At 48.9% G+C, this 15,495-nt stretch overlaps 1 protein-coding gene across 4 annotated transcripts in view; it reads left to right on the top strand.

Moving 5' to 3' along the window:
• Positions 1–15,495, top strand: part of EPHX1 (epoxide hydrolase 1) — a 34,801-nt gene that overhangs the window by 8,754 nt on the left and 10,552 nt on the right. For 2 of the 4 annotated variants that reach the window (XM_019031137.4, XM_019031147.4), the window contains exons 2-3: positions 10,031–10,218; positions 13,223–13,403. In XM_019031137.4, coding sequence (XP_018886682.3) covers positions 10,036–10,218; positions 13,223–13,403 — 364 coding nt within the window. In that variant the 5' untranslated portion in view covers positions 10,031–10,035. Of the gene's footprint in view, positions 1–6,639; positions 6,851–10,030; positions 10,219–13,222; positions 13,404–15,495 lie in introns of those variants that run through there. The other 2 variants (XM_019031143.4, XM_055371971.2) reach the window with 2 other exon arrangements.

The following is a 15,495-nucleotide window of genomic DNA, read 5'->3' on the forward strand; positions in this document are numbered from 1 at the left end:
GACGGAATAGCTTTTCAACAGAGGGATTCGCCTTCATAAAGCCCCACAGTAGGACAGCATGGTGAGCACAAAACTGAAAGATCGGGGGGCAGCGTGAGATCCCAGCCCTAAAACTCTCACTTAGCTTTCAAGTAAACTGTTTCTCCATAATATTGATACCAGTAGCACTCTGAGGGGCTAGGGGAGTGGTGAGATCACACAGGCCTTGAAGGCCACATTAACCCAAGGACAATGGGAAGCTCTTTAAGGGTTTCGCAGGGGATGGGATATACATGATCAGATTTGCATTTCCAAAAGGTCACTCTGGCCTGGCTCATGCCTGTAATCCAGCTATTTGGGAGGCTAAAGCAGGAGGATCACTTGAGCCCAGGAGTTTGAGACCAGCCTGGGCAATATAGTGAGAACCTGTCTCCATTAAAAAAAAGAAAAAGAAAAAAAAGGTTTGTGCGGTGGCTCACGCCTGTAATCCCAGCACTTTGGGAGGCAGAGGCGGGCGGATCACGAGGTCAGGAGATTGAGACCATCCTGGCCAACATGGTGAAACCCCGTCTCTACTAAAAATACAAAAATTATCTGGGCATGGTGGCATGCACCTGTAGTCCCTGCTACTCAGGAGGCTGAGGCAGGAGAATTGCTTGAATCAGGGCGGAGGTTGCAGTGAGCTGAGATCGTGCCACTGCACTCCAGCCTGGGGACAGAGAGAGACTCCATCTAAAAAAAAAAAAAAAAGCTGTTTTAAAAAGATTGCTGTGGTTTCAGAGTGGCCATTGTGTTGGAAGTGGTAGAGCAGATGTGAGTGGACTGGGCAGGGTAGTAGTCCAGGGCAGAGCCACAGGAACCTGGGCTGGGTTGCAGATGGATTTGAGATGTACTTTGGAAGTTCAGCTGCCAGAACTTACTGATATCTGTAGCGGAGTGAAGGAGAGGGGTTTCAAGGACATTGCCTGGGTTTTTGGCTTGGCAGTAGCAGGGCGAGTAATGTCGGTTACTGAGGGAGGGAACACCAAGAGAAGACAAAGTTTAGGGGGACAGGATCACAGTGCGATTTCAGATGCACTGGAGAAAATTTTGACACAAGGTACTGTCTGGGCCCCAGGTGGCTCTGCTCTAATACATTTATAACTCTTTGTCCGCACTTAATCACTCTGTCATACGTAGCTGTGAGGGGGCCAAGAAATGTCAAGTGTTTGGCTGGTCTTCTCCAACTAAAATTAAAAATCCTTTGCTAAGGAAGAAGGAGAGAACATTGCTAGCAGTCTGCCTCAACATCCCAATCTGATGGCGTGTTTGCCACAGCCACCAGCTCATCAAGGACAGCTGCGGTGAACCGTTGAGTTCTGAGTAATCTCCTGTCCGGGCCACCTTTCTTCACTCAACCACAAAATCCTCACATTCCCAAGTATATTTTCTTTCTTTTTTTTGTTTTTTTTTGAGACAGAGTCTTGCTGTGTTCCCCAGGCTGGAGTGCAGTGGTGTGATCTTGGCTCACTGCAAACTCCGCCTCCTGGGTTCAAGCAATTCTCCCTGCCTCAGCCTCCTGAGTAGCTGGGATTACAGGCATGCCCGGCTAATTTTTGTATTCTTAGTAGAGACGGAGTTTCACCATGTTGGCCAGGCTGGTCTTGAACTCCTGACCTCAGGTGATCTGCCCACCTTGGCCTCCAAAGTGCTGGGATTACAAGCATGAGCCACCACGCCTGTCCCCAAGTATATTTTCTTAGCTCACTCTTTTCAGCATGTAATTTACAGAAGGGTAATCTGAATTGTAAACACGATTTCTAAGTTAAAACTCCTGGGTCAGCTCATGATGAAGTAGCAATTTATAAAAGAGATAGTATAGTAATAAATGAGACAACTACACTCGGAAATGTGGAATCATCAACTCTTACCCGAAAACAGCCTATGAGACTCTTGTGTTTTTTCATTCATGCCATGCGCTTCCTCACTTCCATCCCATTCCATTCCACATGCTCTTCTTTCTGCCTGGATTATTCCCATTCCACCATTATTTTTCTCCTGGTAAACTCCTATTCATACTTAAAAACCCTGCTTGATGACCCCTTCTCTGTGAAAACTTTGTGGCAAAACCTAACCACTTCTGCTTGTGCACACTTCTCTTCCATCTGTGTGCATATAGTATGTGTCTATAACTGGAAGGGTGTTTATCTGTTATCCGTTTGTCTGCCCTGCTGAAGTGTGAGCTCCTGCAGTTACAGGGTTGTTTGTTGGTCCCGGTGCCTGCACAGTACCCAGCCAGTAGTTACACTCAGTGTTGCTGAACCAACGTCTGGTCCAAAAACATGTTTATACTTGCTTTTCCAAGGCGCCAATCCAAATCTCTTATTTACTTTAAAAAACAAATAACTTCTTGGCACTTTAAAAACCACATTCAAATAACAGAAAAAGAGTTCATTTGAACTTTAAGTATCAATCTTAAAATGAATTGTATGTTTTAAAACTTGACTTAGTGACATCACTTAAGAGAATTTTTAAAAAGCAAACTTTTATTTTTACCCCAGTGTAACAGAAATATTAAGTTCCATTAAATTATTAAACTGATCTACCTTTTCTTTTTTTTTTTTTGAGATGGAATCTTGCTCTGTTGCCCAGGCTGGAGTGTAGTGGGGCAATCTCGGCTCACTGCAACCTCCGCCTACCCAGGTTCAAGCGATTCTTCTGCCTCAGCCTCCCGAGTAGCTGGGACTACAAGTGCACACTACCACACCCAGCTAATTTTTGTGTTTTTAGTAGAGATGGGGTTTCACCATGTTGGCCAGGCTGGTCACGAACTCCTGACCTCAAGTGATCTGCTCGCCTTGGCCTCCCAAAGTGCTGGGATTACAGGTGTAAGCCACCATACCCAGCCTGTTTTTCATTTTTTGGTTCTTTTTTTTTTCTGAGACAGGTTCTTCCTCTCAGGCTGGAGTGCAGTGATCATAGCTCACTGCAGCCTCAACCACCTGGGCTCAAGCAATCTTCCCACTTCAGCCTCCCGAGTAGCTGGGACCTCAGGCATGCACCACCATGCCAGGCTAATTTTTTTTTATTATTTGTGGAGATGGGGTTTTGCCATGTTGCCCAGGCTGGTCTCAAACTCCTGGGCTCAAGTGATCTGCCTGCATTGGCCTCCCAAAGTGCTGGGATTACAGGTGATTTACCTTTTAACTGTGCCAAAGAACAAAGCACCTACTTTATTTGCTCTCCTGTATTTAAAATTGTCCTTTATACCTCAGATCCAGAAAGATAAACACAAGTAAACTAACAAGTACTCTACTTGTATCATTTGTTGCTTTCTAACAGTTTACATTTAGTCCATCTTTGAAGGGCAAAGACCATTGATTGCTCATCTAACTTCTTCACCTTGAACTTAGTGAGATTTTCTTCCACGTTTCACAAATGCACGCCCAAAATTTGACTTCAGTGTAGAATTGGAATTAAAATGTATGCAGTCCCATTTCTTACAGTAGGAGCCAAATGTTCATCAAGTTCCCCTCTGAGCTCAGTATCTTGTAGCTAAATGACCACTATCTTCCAGTCACGTTTTAAAAAAAAATCATGCTGGTTTGCAACAAAAATTGTATTTTCTTTACTAGGCAAGTGAACCATTTTGTTGGGAAGAGTATCTTGGCTTCGAGAAAAAAATGATTTCATTCTGAAAGGCTTCCTCTCCAACCCCCTCCTGCACAAACTCTCAGCCCAGTAACTTGTCAGTATTCTGGAAAAGTGCATTACGAAACAAAAACTCGAATCAGATAAAATATATCTCTGGAACTTTTGAGGCAGATCAATGAAGCTCTGATTTCAGGTGCTAGCAAAATAAAGCAGGCACTCTCATTTTGTATTGTTTTACTTCTCAGTTTTTCATGGTGTCTCCTAAACTTTGATGTTTTGAAGAAGTTCTAGTGTTTGCTATATCAGCAGGAGCTGACCACAGAGAAGAGATAAATATAGCTCTCCTTGGAAAGGTGAAGGCTTAGCCACCAGAATTCTGCCCCTTGATGCTGAGAATGCACCTTCTCTGAACAGATGGAAAAGAGGGATGGAGATTACCCCAGGGACATATCTTGCAAAACGCTGATACCCGAAGATGTACATAGCCTTGTGCTTTTGGTCATCCTCCCAAATCATGTCCTTGGTGAAGGCACACGGAGAGGAGAGCAGATGCTGCCAGACCACGGTGCCTGACGCCATGCACTCCCTCACGTCCAGCCTGTTTATGTGCACACGGCTGCAGCGGGACCTTGGGGTGTGGGCTAAATAACAGGAACAGGGGCTCCTCTGGGGTCTCTTACAAGGCAGAGATGCTCCACGGTAATTAGGGATTTAGGGGAAGAGGAAGGAACACACATGTTGATAATAAGTAGTTCAACATTATTATCCCCATTTTACAGATGCAGCTACTGAGCTTAGAGAGGTTTCATAACTTGCCCAGAGCCCCTCAACTAGTAAACAGTGGAGCCGAGATTTGAACGACCCAAAGAGGAAAGCAAGCAAGCAGCCCCTTTATTACTTTTTTTTTTTAAGATGAGGGTCTTGCTATGTTGCCCAGGCTGATATTGAATTCCTGGCCACAAGTGATTCACCACCTTGGCCCCGTGAAGTACTGGGATTACAGTCATGAGCTACCACACTGGGCCAAAGCCCTCGTATTGTAACCTCCAAGATGTTTTCATTTCTAAAGTCAAAGGTCGTCAGAGTTGCTGTTTTGTGGGGAGCCATGGGATAGGGAGTCTCCGGGAAACCCAGGCTGGCTCCTTAAATGGCATCACCCAAGTTGGCCATCAAGCTTCCCCAGACTCAGTCACTCGGCCCCCTCTTTCCCTGGCTGTAGAGCAGGGGTTTGGACTCGAGGCTGCTGAGTTCCTCTCCAGCTTCCATGCCCAGTGGCAGTGACTTATCAACTGGCCCACCCGGTGGATGTAGGGGTGATGCAGCCCTGCTCCGTCCTCTTGAGTGCTGGGTGGCTGTGAGAGAGGGAGGCCATGAGAGGGAGGGGAGGGTTCTCATCTGCTTAGTGCCACCGCCTCCCCAGCCCACCCCAGGTCCTCTGCCGCCTTGGGTTCCTGCGTGAACAGTCCTTCTCACTCTGGGCGATGTTCGCTTTCACCAGCCCAACCCCAAGAAGTCCACCCTGGGGAGGACAGAGGGGGTCTCCACGGCTTCACACCCCCATGCTTTGTCGGAGATCTGGCCAGGCAGAGTGGTGCCCTCTTGACTGAGCCTCGAGCCTTTGCTTTCCCCTTACTCCACATAAAGCCGCAGCCCTGGCGAGGGAGCCCAGAGGCCTGAGGACAGCCTGCTGGGTGCCTGGCACTCTCTAGATCCTCCCTGCCTGGGCGGTGGACATCTGCAATTCTCCCTGTCTCGAACTGCAGCAGAATGTGTGGGCAGGGTCAGGCAGATAGAGAGTGGGTGCCTGGACTCACTGGTCAGACTCTAAGACTGCCCACCCCCGCCGCCCCCGCAGTCCTTCCCAGGACTGGCTGACCCACCAGATAGGGGAGGGTGTTGTTTCTTATTATTACATTTTTTGAGAAAAGCTATGCAGGCCTGGGAGACGTCTGTGCTCTAGGAGTCCCTTCTGGCCTGAAGACTCAAGGCTGCAAACAGGTGCTGAGAGGGAACAAGAAGGGGAGTTGGGGTGCAACACACCCAGTGACAGACCAGGAGTGAGTGCTGTGGCCACAGATTCTAATCCTCACAACTGCAGTGTGATTTAGGCTAAGCCCCTTGCCTACTCTGATTCTTGCCTTAAATAAGTGAAAAGGAAAGTCAAGTTTGATGAATTGTGGCTCTTTAGTGGGTGGATTTGCATGTACCATGGATTACATTTACCAGGGTCTAGGAATTGTCAAGCGCCCAGCAGGCTGCCATCAGGCCTCCGAGCTCCTTTGCCAGGCAGCTTTATTTGGAGTAAGAGGAAAGCAAAGGTTTGAGGCTCAGTCAAGAGGGCACCGCTCTGCCTGGCCAGCTCTCCGACAAAGCAGACGGGGGGTGTGGAGCCGTGGTGACTCCCTCCGTCCTCCCCAGGGTGGGCTCCTTGGGCTTGGGCTGGTGAAAGTGAATATTGCCTGCAGCAAGGAGAAGGACTGTTCACGTGGGAACGCAAGGCGGCAGCGGGGTTGAAAACCCACCCACACACAGTCAACACCTGCTGTCACACCAGGCTAATCAAGAACACCTTTCTTTGGTGCATTAACTACCTGCTATTAAATAAAAGGCTGTTACTAGGTGGCAAAGTAACACACTGCAGTAGAGCCTATTTGTAATCTGAGATCAGTGGCTGTAAGGCACCATCCTTGAGCCAAACAAGTACTAATATTCTTGTTATCTTAATTAGAATGCAAGAGATCGTGTTTTTAAAATTCTCTTTGAATCTGTCACTTTGCCCTCCTCTTCCTGGGTGACACACCTGGTAGTGCTGGTGGGGGCCATCATAATGCCCCTTGTCCCAGATTCCCTTCTTTTAGATGGGACTCGAGCACTGATCATTTCAGCCCTGTATCTCTCAGGTCAACGTGGTTCAGTTTGCTGTGCAAAGTCCAGGGGAGATAACCACGCTGTGCACACATGAGATTGGCTGACTTGGCAGGACTGTGCAATTGTCAAAAGGCCGTGGGGAGTGGGGGCCAGTGCCTGCAGCCTGCCCTGCCTCTCTCACAGGCCCTTAGAGCATCACCAGGTGCAGAGCTCCACAGCTCTCTTTCCCAAGGAGTAATCAGAGGGTGAGAACGTGGAGCCTGGTGGACAGGTGAAAGCACTGGGATCTTTCTCCCCAGAAGGGGGAAAGTTGCACATTTATATCCTAGAGGGAAGCGACAGCGGTGCTTCTCCCTGTGCTGAGGTACAGGTAAGTAGGGTGGTTTGTAAAGTTCACTGGGGAGGGTGATCCCTCTTTATTGTTCATTATGCTCGCAGCCTCCTTGACAACATCATGCAAAATGTGTCTTACTAGCTTCTAGTGCATAAAATATTGGTGGAGCTCTTCGCTGTGCTGGGCCAGTCACCAGTGCTGGGCACTGTGGGTCAAGGCAGTGCCCAGGACGGGCACAGCCCTGCCTTCCCAAGCTATGGTTTATTGTGGTAGGATCTGCCTGCCCGGTGAAGTGTGTTCAGCTGCTCCTGTTGCTGGGGAAAGCTCTGCTCTCTGCCTTCCGCTGCCTCCCACACGCTCCCATGTGTCTCCCAGTCCCTAACCCCTAGTCCTGCTTTCAATACCGCGGGGGCTTGTAGCTGACTTTTCTCCATCTTCTTAAAGGGCAGGATTTCCTGGCAGAGACATAACGTCTTTCTGGAAATGAAAGAAGCTGATGCATGTTTTTTCTTTTCTGAATTCCTTAAATAAGAGGAACTCATTTCCAGGTATTCCCTGCCTTGTTTTTATTGTGGGAGTGTGGTCCCAGCTGCCCATCTGATCAGCTGACATAGGGTCCTTGGGGCCCAGGCACTGTTGCTGCTTGGGATTGAAAGATGAAAGCCACAGGGCCAGGCACAGCAGCTCGTGCCTGTAATCTCATCACTTTGGGAAGCCGAGGTGGGTGGATCGCTGGAGGTCAGGAGGTTGAGACCAGCCTGGTCAACATGGTGAAACCCTGTCTTTACTAAAAATACAAAAATTAGCAGGAGGTGGTGGTATGCACCTGTAATCACAGCTACTCAGGAGTCTGAGGCACGAGAATCTCTTGAACCCAGGGACAGAAGTTGCAGTGAGCCGAGATCGCACCACTGCACTCTTTGAGACTCTGTCTCAAAAAAAAAAAAAAAAAAAAAAGGGAAAGCAATGGCCTGGCTTGGCTGGAGATGGAACATGCATCAACGTGTCCCACGTGTCTCCAGCAGGGATAGCGAAGGCCTGCCCCCTGGCACATGGTAGACTGAGTAAATGTTGATCAGTGAGACCTTGAGGCACTTTAGAGTTTCACAATCCAGAGAGGGAGATAGACTGGAAGTTCAAGGGTGGACACCTGGGCATGATTCCCAGGACGAAGGCTGCAGTCGGTTCTAAGACGTATGCTGGTGACTATGAGAGAAGAGGTTGTGGGTTTCCTCTCTTGAAAGCTGTCTCCATAATCACATGTGGGGTGATAAGGGCTCTGGTCCAGGGGAGGGGGCGAGGCACACAAGGGGCTGAATCTGATGGCATGAGGACTTGGTGATGGGCTGTGGGGGAAGAATTGGAGATGACTCTAGGGCCTGAGGGTGGGAAGCTGGGAGTTCACTGGGATCACTGATAGAAACAGGGAGGTGGGGGGTGCCAAGCTGATTTTCCTGATTAGATTTCCTACAGAACTGCAGGAATAAGGCAAGAGCCATCGCCCTGGGTGGATTTCTGTTTGGAGCTCTATCGCTGGACCACTGTGGACAAGTATTTCATAGAACGACCCCCAGTAGCCCAATTCTAGGTTTTGAGAGGGGCAGCTCTTGACAGGAGCAAACTCCAGGGCCTCTGCAACCCCCCAGCAGAGTCCCAAACATCTGACATGTAGCCAATGGAGGACACGCAAGTGGTGGGGTTCCCAGCAGGGACCACCTCCTGCCTTGGGTTTCCAAGACAGAGCGAGGGGCGCTGCTGGGGCGTGGTCTGCAGGGGCCTTGTCAGAACTCGATGCTTTCTCCTCCGTCTGGGTCCTAACTGCAGTGCATCTAGAGACCCTCCTCTGACTCAGGCATAAGGACGGCCCGCATATTCATGCAGGTTACTCTGAACAAGAACAGTCTGTGGGTTACTTCCCTAGGAATGAGGAAGATGAAGAGCTAGATAACAATGCTGGGCTGGTATCTGCCTGATAGTGCTTTGCCAAGACTATGGTTTCTTCCTCTTCTGATCAAAAAAGACACAGGAGTCAGACAAATGGGGATTAAAAGACAACTGAGTTGATGTGAAATGTAATAGGCAACACTATGGACACAGAAAGTAGATTAGAGGCTGCTTAGGACCTAACAGTGGAGGGCAGTAGGGGAGCGACAGCTGAAGGGTATGGAGTTTCTCTGTGCTGATGAAAATGTTCTACAGTTGACTGTGGCTGTGGCTGCACATGTCTGTGAATATCCTAAAAACCATTGGAGGGTTCACTTTAAATGGGCGAATTGTATGGTATATGAATTATGTTTCAATAAAGCTCTTACACACACAGCTAAGCTGTGTGGCCATGGCTGGGCTTCCTAGCAGTGTCCCCCAACCCCAAATTGAACTTACTCTCCCAGCACTTGGGCCTCCCCATTACCCCCTGTCTGCCCTGAGGATAAGCCTCCCTCCAAGAAGGACAGAGCAGGGGCTGTGGGCCACCATTCAGGAAAGGTGCTCCTCTCCCCTGGGGGAGGGAACCCAGAGGTCGTGGACAGAAGCCTTCTCAGACATGCAAAAAACATGAGGCTGTTGGGCACCGTGGCTCACGCCTGTAATCCCAGCACTTTGGGAGGCTGAGGCGGGCGGATCACGAGGTCAAGAGATCGAGACCGTCCTGGCCAACATGGTGAAACCCCATCTCTACTAAAAATACAAAAATTAGCTGGGTGTGGTGGCACGTGCCTGTAGTCCCAGCTACTCGGGAGGCTGAGGCAGGAGAATGGTGTGAACCTGGGAGGCAAAGGTTGCAGTGCGCCGAGATTGTGCCACTGCACTCCAGCCTGGTGACACAGTGAAACTCCATCTCAAAAAAAAAAACACATGAGGCTTCAGAAATGTAGCTCCCAAAACCCCCTACCCAGGGCTGTGCAGAAGCCAAACCAGGTTCCTGTTTTCCCAGGATGATGAACAGTTTTCAAAGCTTAGTAGGATTGTGGGTGATTTTGTCTCATTGTCTGTTGTTTTTCCATTTTTCTATATCATATATATATAATATTTATACTATATATAATATGTATATAGTGTGTATATATATATAATATGTATATATTAGGTCAAGTGTAAATAAAATCAGGGACAGGGTTGGAGCGCAGCAGGAAAGAGCCTGCTGGGGATCGGAGTCTCTGGGCTGTCAGGGCCGGGCTGGGCGGGCTCCGTTGTTAATGGCTTCCCCTCATCTTGCAGGAGCCATGTGGCTAGAAATCCTCCTCACTTCAGTGCTGGGCTTTGCCATCTACTGGTTCATCTCCCGGGACAAAGAGGAAACTTTGCCACTTGAAGATGGGTGGTGGGGGCCAGGCACGAGGTCCGCAGCCAGGGAGGACGACAGCATCCGCCCTTTCAAGGTGGAAACGTCAGATGAGGAGATCCACGTAAGGCACCTTGGGCCGGGCCGGGCTGGGCAGTGGAGAGGGTGGTGTCTCGAAGACAGGGGTTGGGTCTTAGGCCAGATGCGGGAGGGGACGGGGGCTTGGGAATGGTCCATCCTACTTGGGAGTGTGTTTCAGTCTGCTTTTCCTCTGCTGGGCAGGTGCAGGTTGCTTTGGAGAGGGATGCCCAGCCCTCCCACTTTATCTCTTCTCGTTTCCCTACCCAAGGCCCAGCAGTGCTCAGGCAGGAGATGGGGTGCCAGCAGACCCAGTTAACCTGCATCAAAGGTCACAGAAAGCAGATGTCATCACCTCCTCTATGCCCTGCCTGAAGCCTTGGGAGTGAGGTTGTGGGAGAAAGTGAGCTGGTTCCCGTCAGAGACCCAGGAAACACTGAGAAGGCAGGGATGCTACTGGTTAGGCACCGGCTGTGTGTCAGCCATTCCTGGTCACATTCAATCCCTACGGTGATCCCGCGGGGTGAGGATTGTTGTTCCCAAACTGCAGATGCAGAAGCTGAAGCTCAGGGGCATAAAGCAACTCGTTCAAGGCGGCCTAGCTAACATGCAGAAGGATTTGAAGTCCAATCTAATCCTGAAGCTGCTGCCCCTCCTCTGCACAGGGATAGAGTCAGGAAGGAGGTGACTGGGCAGGTGGGGTGACCTGAGAATGCATTCTCTGGGAGGAGCAAGGCTTGAGTGGGGGACAGGACGGTAGGCAGGCCTGGCATGGCCCTGCCAATCCTTTCTTTCATTCCGTGGGTTTTGAGCACCTACTGTGTGCAGGCCCAGTGAGTGCTTGGGAGAAGAGACAGCCCCTTCCGTCCAACAGCATACAGTCCAGTGAATGAGAAAAGGAATGTGCACGAAGAAAAGTAGACTAAAAGATAGATAAAGATAGGCTGGGTGCGGTGGCTCACGCCTTTAATCCCAGCACTTTAGGAGGCTGAGGCGGCGGATCACCTGAGGTCAGGAGTTCAAGACCAGCCTGGCCAACATCGTGAAACCCCGTCTCTCTAAAAATACAAAAAATTAGCCGGGCATAGTGGCGGGCACCTATAATAATCCCAGCTACTCGGGAGGCTGAGGCAGGAGAATCCCTTGAACCCAGGAGGCAGAGGCTGCAGTGAGCCAAGATCACACCACTGCACTCCAGCCTGGGCAACAAGAGTGAAATGCCATCTCAAAAAAAGAAAAAGATGGATAAGGATAAATGTCACAAAAAGCATGGATAAAAGTCATGAGAGTTCCAAGGAGGAAGGGATTTAAAAGCAGAAGCTGGGCTAAACCCAAGAGCAACCAGGCTGAGGCTCCCTGGGTAGGACTTGCTTGCTGCAGCCTTGCTATTTAGGGCCAAGGCTGAGCCCTGAGGAAAGCTCCTTTAGGGAATTAGACTCCTAAGGGAGTCTGAGATTTCCAAAATCTGTTTGGGGGTGACTGAAACACTTGGGAAGAAGCCTGGGAATGGTGATGCTTGAGAGGCTCTCTAAGCTGACATGAACTTCCTCCCTCTGGGGCTGGCCTTTTAGCCTAATACATGCCCATGAGACTTGCACCCTCTCTCCTGGTCTGTAAATTTTTTAGTTTTTGGAGACAGGGTCTTGCTCTGTCACCAGGCTGGGGTGCAGTGGTGCGATCTTGGCTCACTGCAACCTCCGCCTCCTGGGTTCAAGTGATTCTCCTGCCTCAGCCTCCCAAGTAGCAGGGACTACAGGTGCATGCCACCATGCCCAGATAATTTTTGTATTTTTAGTAGAGATGGGGTTTCGCCATGTTGGCCAGGCTGGTCTCGAACTCCTGACTTCAAGTGATCCACCTGCCTTGGCCTCCCAAAGCACTGGGATTATAGGCGTGAACCACCATGCTGGGCCTGGCCTGTAATTTTTATCCCAACTCAGTTATAATGTATCATTCAATGTTGTATATCAGGGGTCAGGAAACCATGGCCCATAGACCAAATGTAGCCTGCTACCTGTTTTAGCACAGCGCCCATGCCAAGAATAGTGTTTACCTCTTTAAATAGTTAGGGGGAAAAAAATCAAAAGAAGAATAATAGTTTGTGACGTGAAAATTATATAGCAGTCAGATTTCAGTGTCCATAAATAAACTTTTGTTGGAACACAGCCACCCCCATTCATCTGTGCATTGGCTATGGCTGTCCACAAATAAAGTTTTATTGGAACACAGCAACCCCCATTCATCTGTGCATTGGCTATGGCTGTCCACAAATAAAGTTTTATTGGAACACAGCAACCCCCATTCATCTGTGCATTGGCTATGGCTGTCCACAAATAAAGTTTTATTGGAACACAGCAACCCCCATTCATCTGTGCATTGGCTGTGGCTGCTTTCACACTACGAAGACAGAGTGGAGTCACTGCAGCCTGCAAAGCCTAGAATATTTACTATCTGGCCCTTTACAGAAAAAGTTTGCCGACTCCCGCTGTAGAGACGCCTGGGTAAATTAAAGATGAGTATCGTGTATACACTTAAAGAGTAAAAGATGGGCTGGGCGCAGTGGCTTACACCTGTAATCCCACCAATTTGGGAGGCCAAGGCAGACAGATCACTTGAAGCCAGGAGTTCAAGACCAGCCTGGCCAACATGGCAAAACCCCGTCTCTACTAAAAATGCAAAAATTAGCCGGACATGGTGGCTCACACCTGTAATCCCAGCTACTCTGGGAGCTGAGGCATGACTGGCTTGAACCTGGGAGGTGGGGGTTGCAGTGGGCCGAGATCATGCCACTGCCCTCCAGCCTGGGCAACAGAGTGAGACCCTATCTCAAAAAAAAAAGAAAAAAGAAATGCGAAGTCTACAGTGAAGAAGGAAGAAGTGAAGAACACATCCGCTTTGGGAGTAGCCAGTGATGTGGGAAACTGCCTTGCCACTCCCAGAGTGCAGTGTCTTGTGGCTGCAGGGTTTGCTGTGTTTTCTGGAAACAGACTTTGCTCTTGTGCTCTGTCCTTCCCATCCCTCTCAACTTGGGGTCCTGCATTTTGCTCCAGGACTTACACCAGAGGATCGATAAGTTCCGTTTCACCCCACCTTTGGAGGACAGCTGCTTCCACTATGGCTTCAACTCCAACTACCTGAAGAAAGTCATCTCCTACTGGCGGAATGAATTTGACTGGAAGAAGCAGGTGGAGATTCTCAACAGATACCCTCACTTCAAGACTAAGATTGAAGGTATGTTTGCAAAACGCCAGCCAGAGAGGGATGTATGTCATGAGAACAGCCTTCTTCCACAATGTGACTTACAGTCAGATAAAGTTGAAGAGATTCAGAACCCAATTATAGGTCACTGAGATGTACTTATACGTTGTAACCTTACTAAATGCAAAAATATTGCAGTCACAACAAATCTGTCCATCTTTAGAGCTAGGCAGGAACACATACATGCAATTTAAAAACCAAAGAAATGCACCATCCAGTCCAATGATGTGGCAATCTTTGAGAGGAAGGATGGAGATGAGATTTAGACCCAGGCCAAGTGGGGTGGCTCAGACCTGTAATCCCAGCACTTTGGGAGGCTGAGGCGGGTGGATCACGAGGTCAAGAGTTCAAGACCAGCCTGGCCAAGATGGTGAAATCCCGTCTCTACTAGAAATACAGAAAATAGCCAGGTGTGTTGGCAGGCAGCTGTAATCCTAGCTACTCTGGAGGCTGAAGCAGAGAATTGCTTGAAGCCAGGAGGCGGAGGTTGCAGTGAGCCAAGATCGCGCCACTGCACTCCAGCCTGGGCTCCATCTCAAAGAAAGAAAAGACTCTGCTCTCAGTTCTTTTGGATCTATACCCAGAAGTGGACTTGTTGTATCATACGGTAATTCTGTGTTTAATTTTCTGAGGAACCGCCATACTGTGTTCCACAGCAGCTGCACCATTTTACTTTCCCACCCAACAATGCCTCAGAATCCCGATTCTCCAAATCCTTGCCAATAATTTTTTCCTTTCTTTTTTTCGGTAATGGTCTTCCTAATGGGTATGAAGTGGTATCACATTGTGGTTTTGAGTTGCATTTTCCTAATGATTACTGATGTTGAGCATTTTTTATGCTGTACTTATTGGATTCTTTGTAATTTCTCCAAAGAAATGTCTGTGCATGTCTTTTGTCCATTTTTTGGGTGTTTTATTAGGGTTTAGGAGTTCTCTATTCTGAATAAAATCTCTTATATGATATTTGCAAATGTTTTCTCCCACTCTGTGGGTTGCCATACAATTAATCTTTTTCAGAGACAAGGTCTTGCTGTGTTGCTCAGGCTGGAGTGCAGCGGCTATTCACAGGCGTGATCATGGCTCACCACAGCCTCGAACTCCTGGGCTCAAGCAATCCTCTCGCCTCAGGCCTCCTGAATAGCTGGTACTATAGGCGAGCACCACTGTGCCCAGCTTGTTAATTTTTTATATTGAGGAAATTGCACATGTTAGGAATCATATTTTTAATGTTTAAGATAATTTGGCCTTTTCAAGGAACAGTGAAGATTTTAATTTGTTAAAATTCTAGGAATTACTTAAAGTATATGAAAGACATGTTGGTCAGTCAGTTCCTAAAGTTCCTAAAAAAAGGAAATTGAAATTATACAGTGTTAACTGGGTGTGGTGGCATGCACCTGTAGTCCCAGCTACTCAGGAGGCTGAGGCAGGAGGATTGCTTGAGCCCAGGAATTCAAGGCTGCAGTGAGCTACGAGGACACCACTGCACTGGGTGACAGATCAAGACCCCATCTCTTAAAAAAAGAGAGAGAGGCTGGGCACGGTGGCGCACGCCTGTAATCCCAGCACTTTGGGAGGCTGAGGCAGGTGGATCACAAGGTCAGGAGGTTGAGACCATCCTAGCTAACACGGTGAAATCCTGTCTCTACTAAAAATACAAAAAATTAGCCAGGTGTGGTGGCGGGTGCCTGTAGTCCCAACTACTTGGCAGGCTGAGGCAGGAGAATGGCGTGAACCCAGGAGGTGGAGCTTGCGGTGAGCTGAGATCACACCACTGCACTCCAGCCTGGGCAACAGAGTGAGACTCTGTCTTAAAAAAAAAAAAAAAGGCTGGGCGCCGTGGCTCACGCCTGTAATCCCAGCACTTTGGGAGGCCAAGGCGGGCGGATCACAAGGTCAGGAGATCGAGACCATCCTGGTCTAACTTGGTGAAACCCCGTCTCTACTAAAAATACAAAAAAAATTAGCCGGGTGTGGTGGCAGGCGCCTGTGGTCCCAGCTACTTGGGAGGCTGAGGCAGAAGAATGGCGTGAACCCGGGAGGCGGAGCTTGCAGTGAGCCGAGATTG

This window comes from Gorilla gorilla, chromosome 1, assembly GCF_029281585.2.
Source record: "Gorilla gorilla gorilla isolate KB3781 chromosome 1, NHGRI_mGorGor1-v2.1_pri, whole genome shotgun sequence".
Taxonomy (NCBI): domain Eukaryota; kingdom Metazoa; phylum Chordata; class Mammalia; order Primates; family Hominidae; genus Gorilla; species Gorilla gorilla.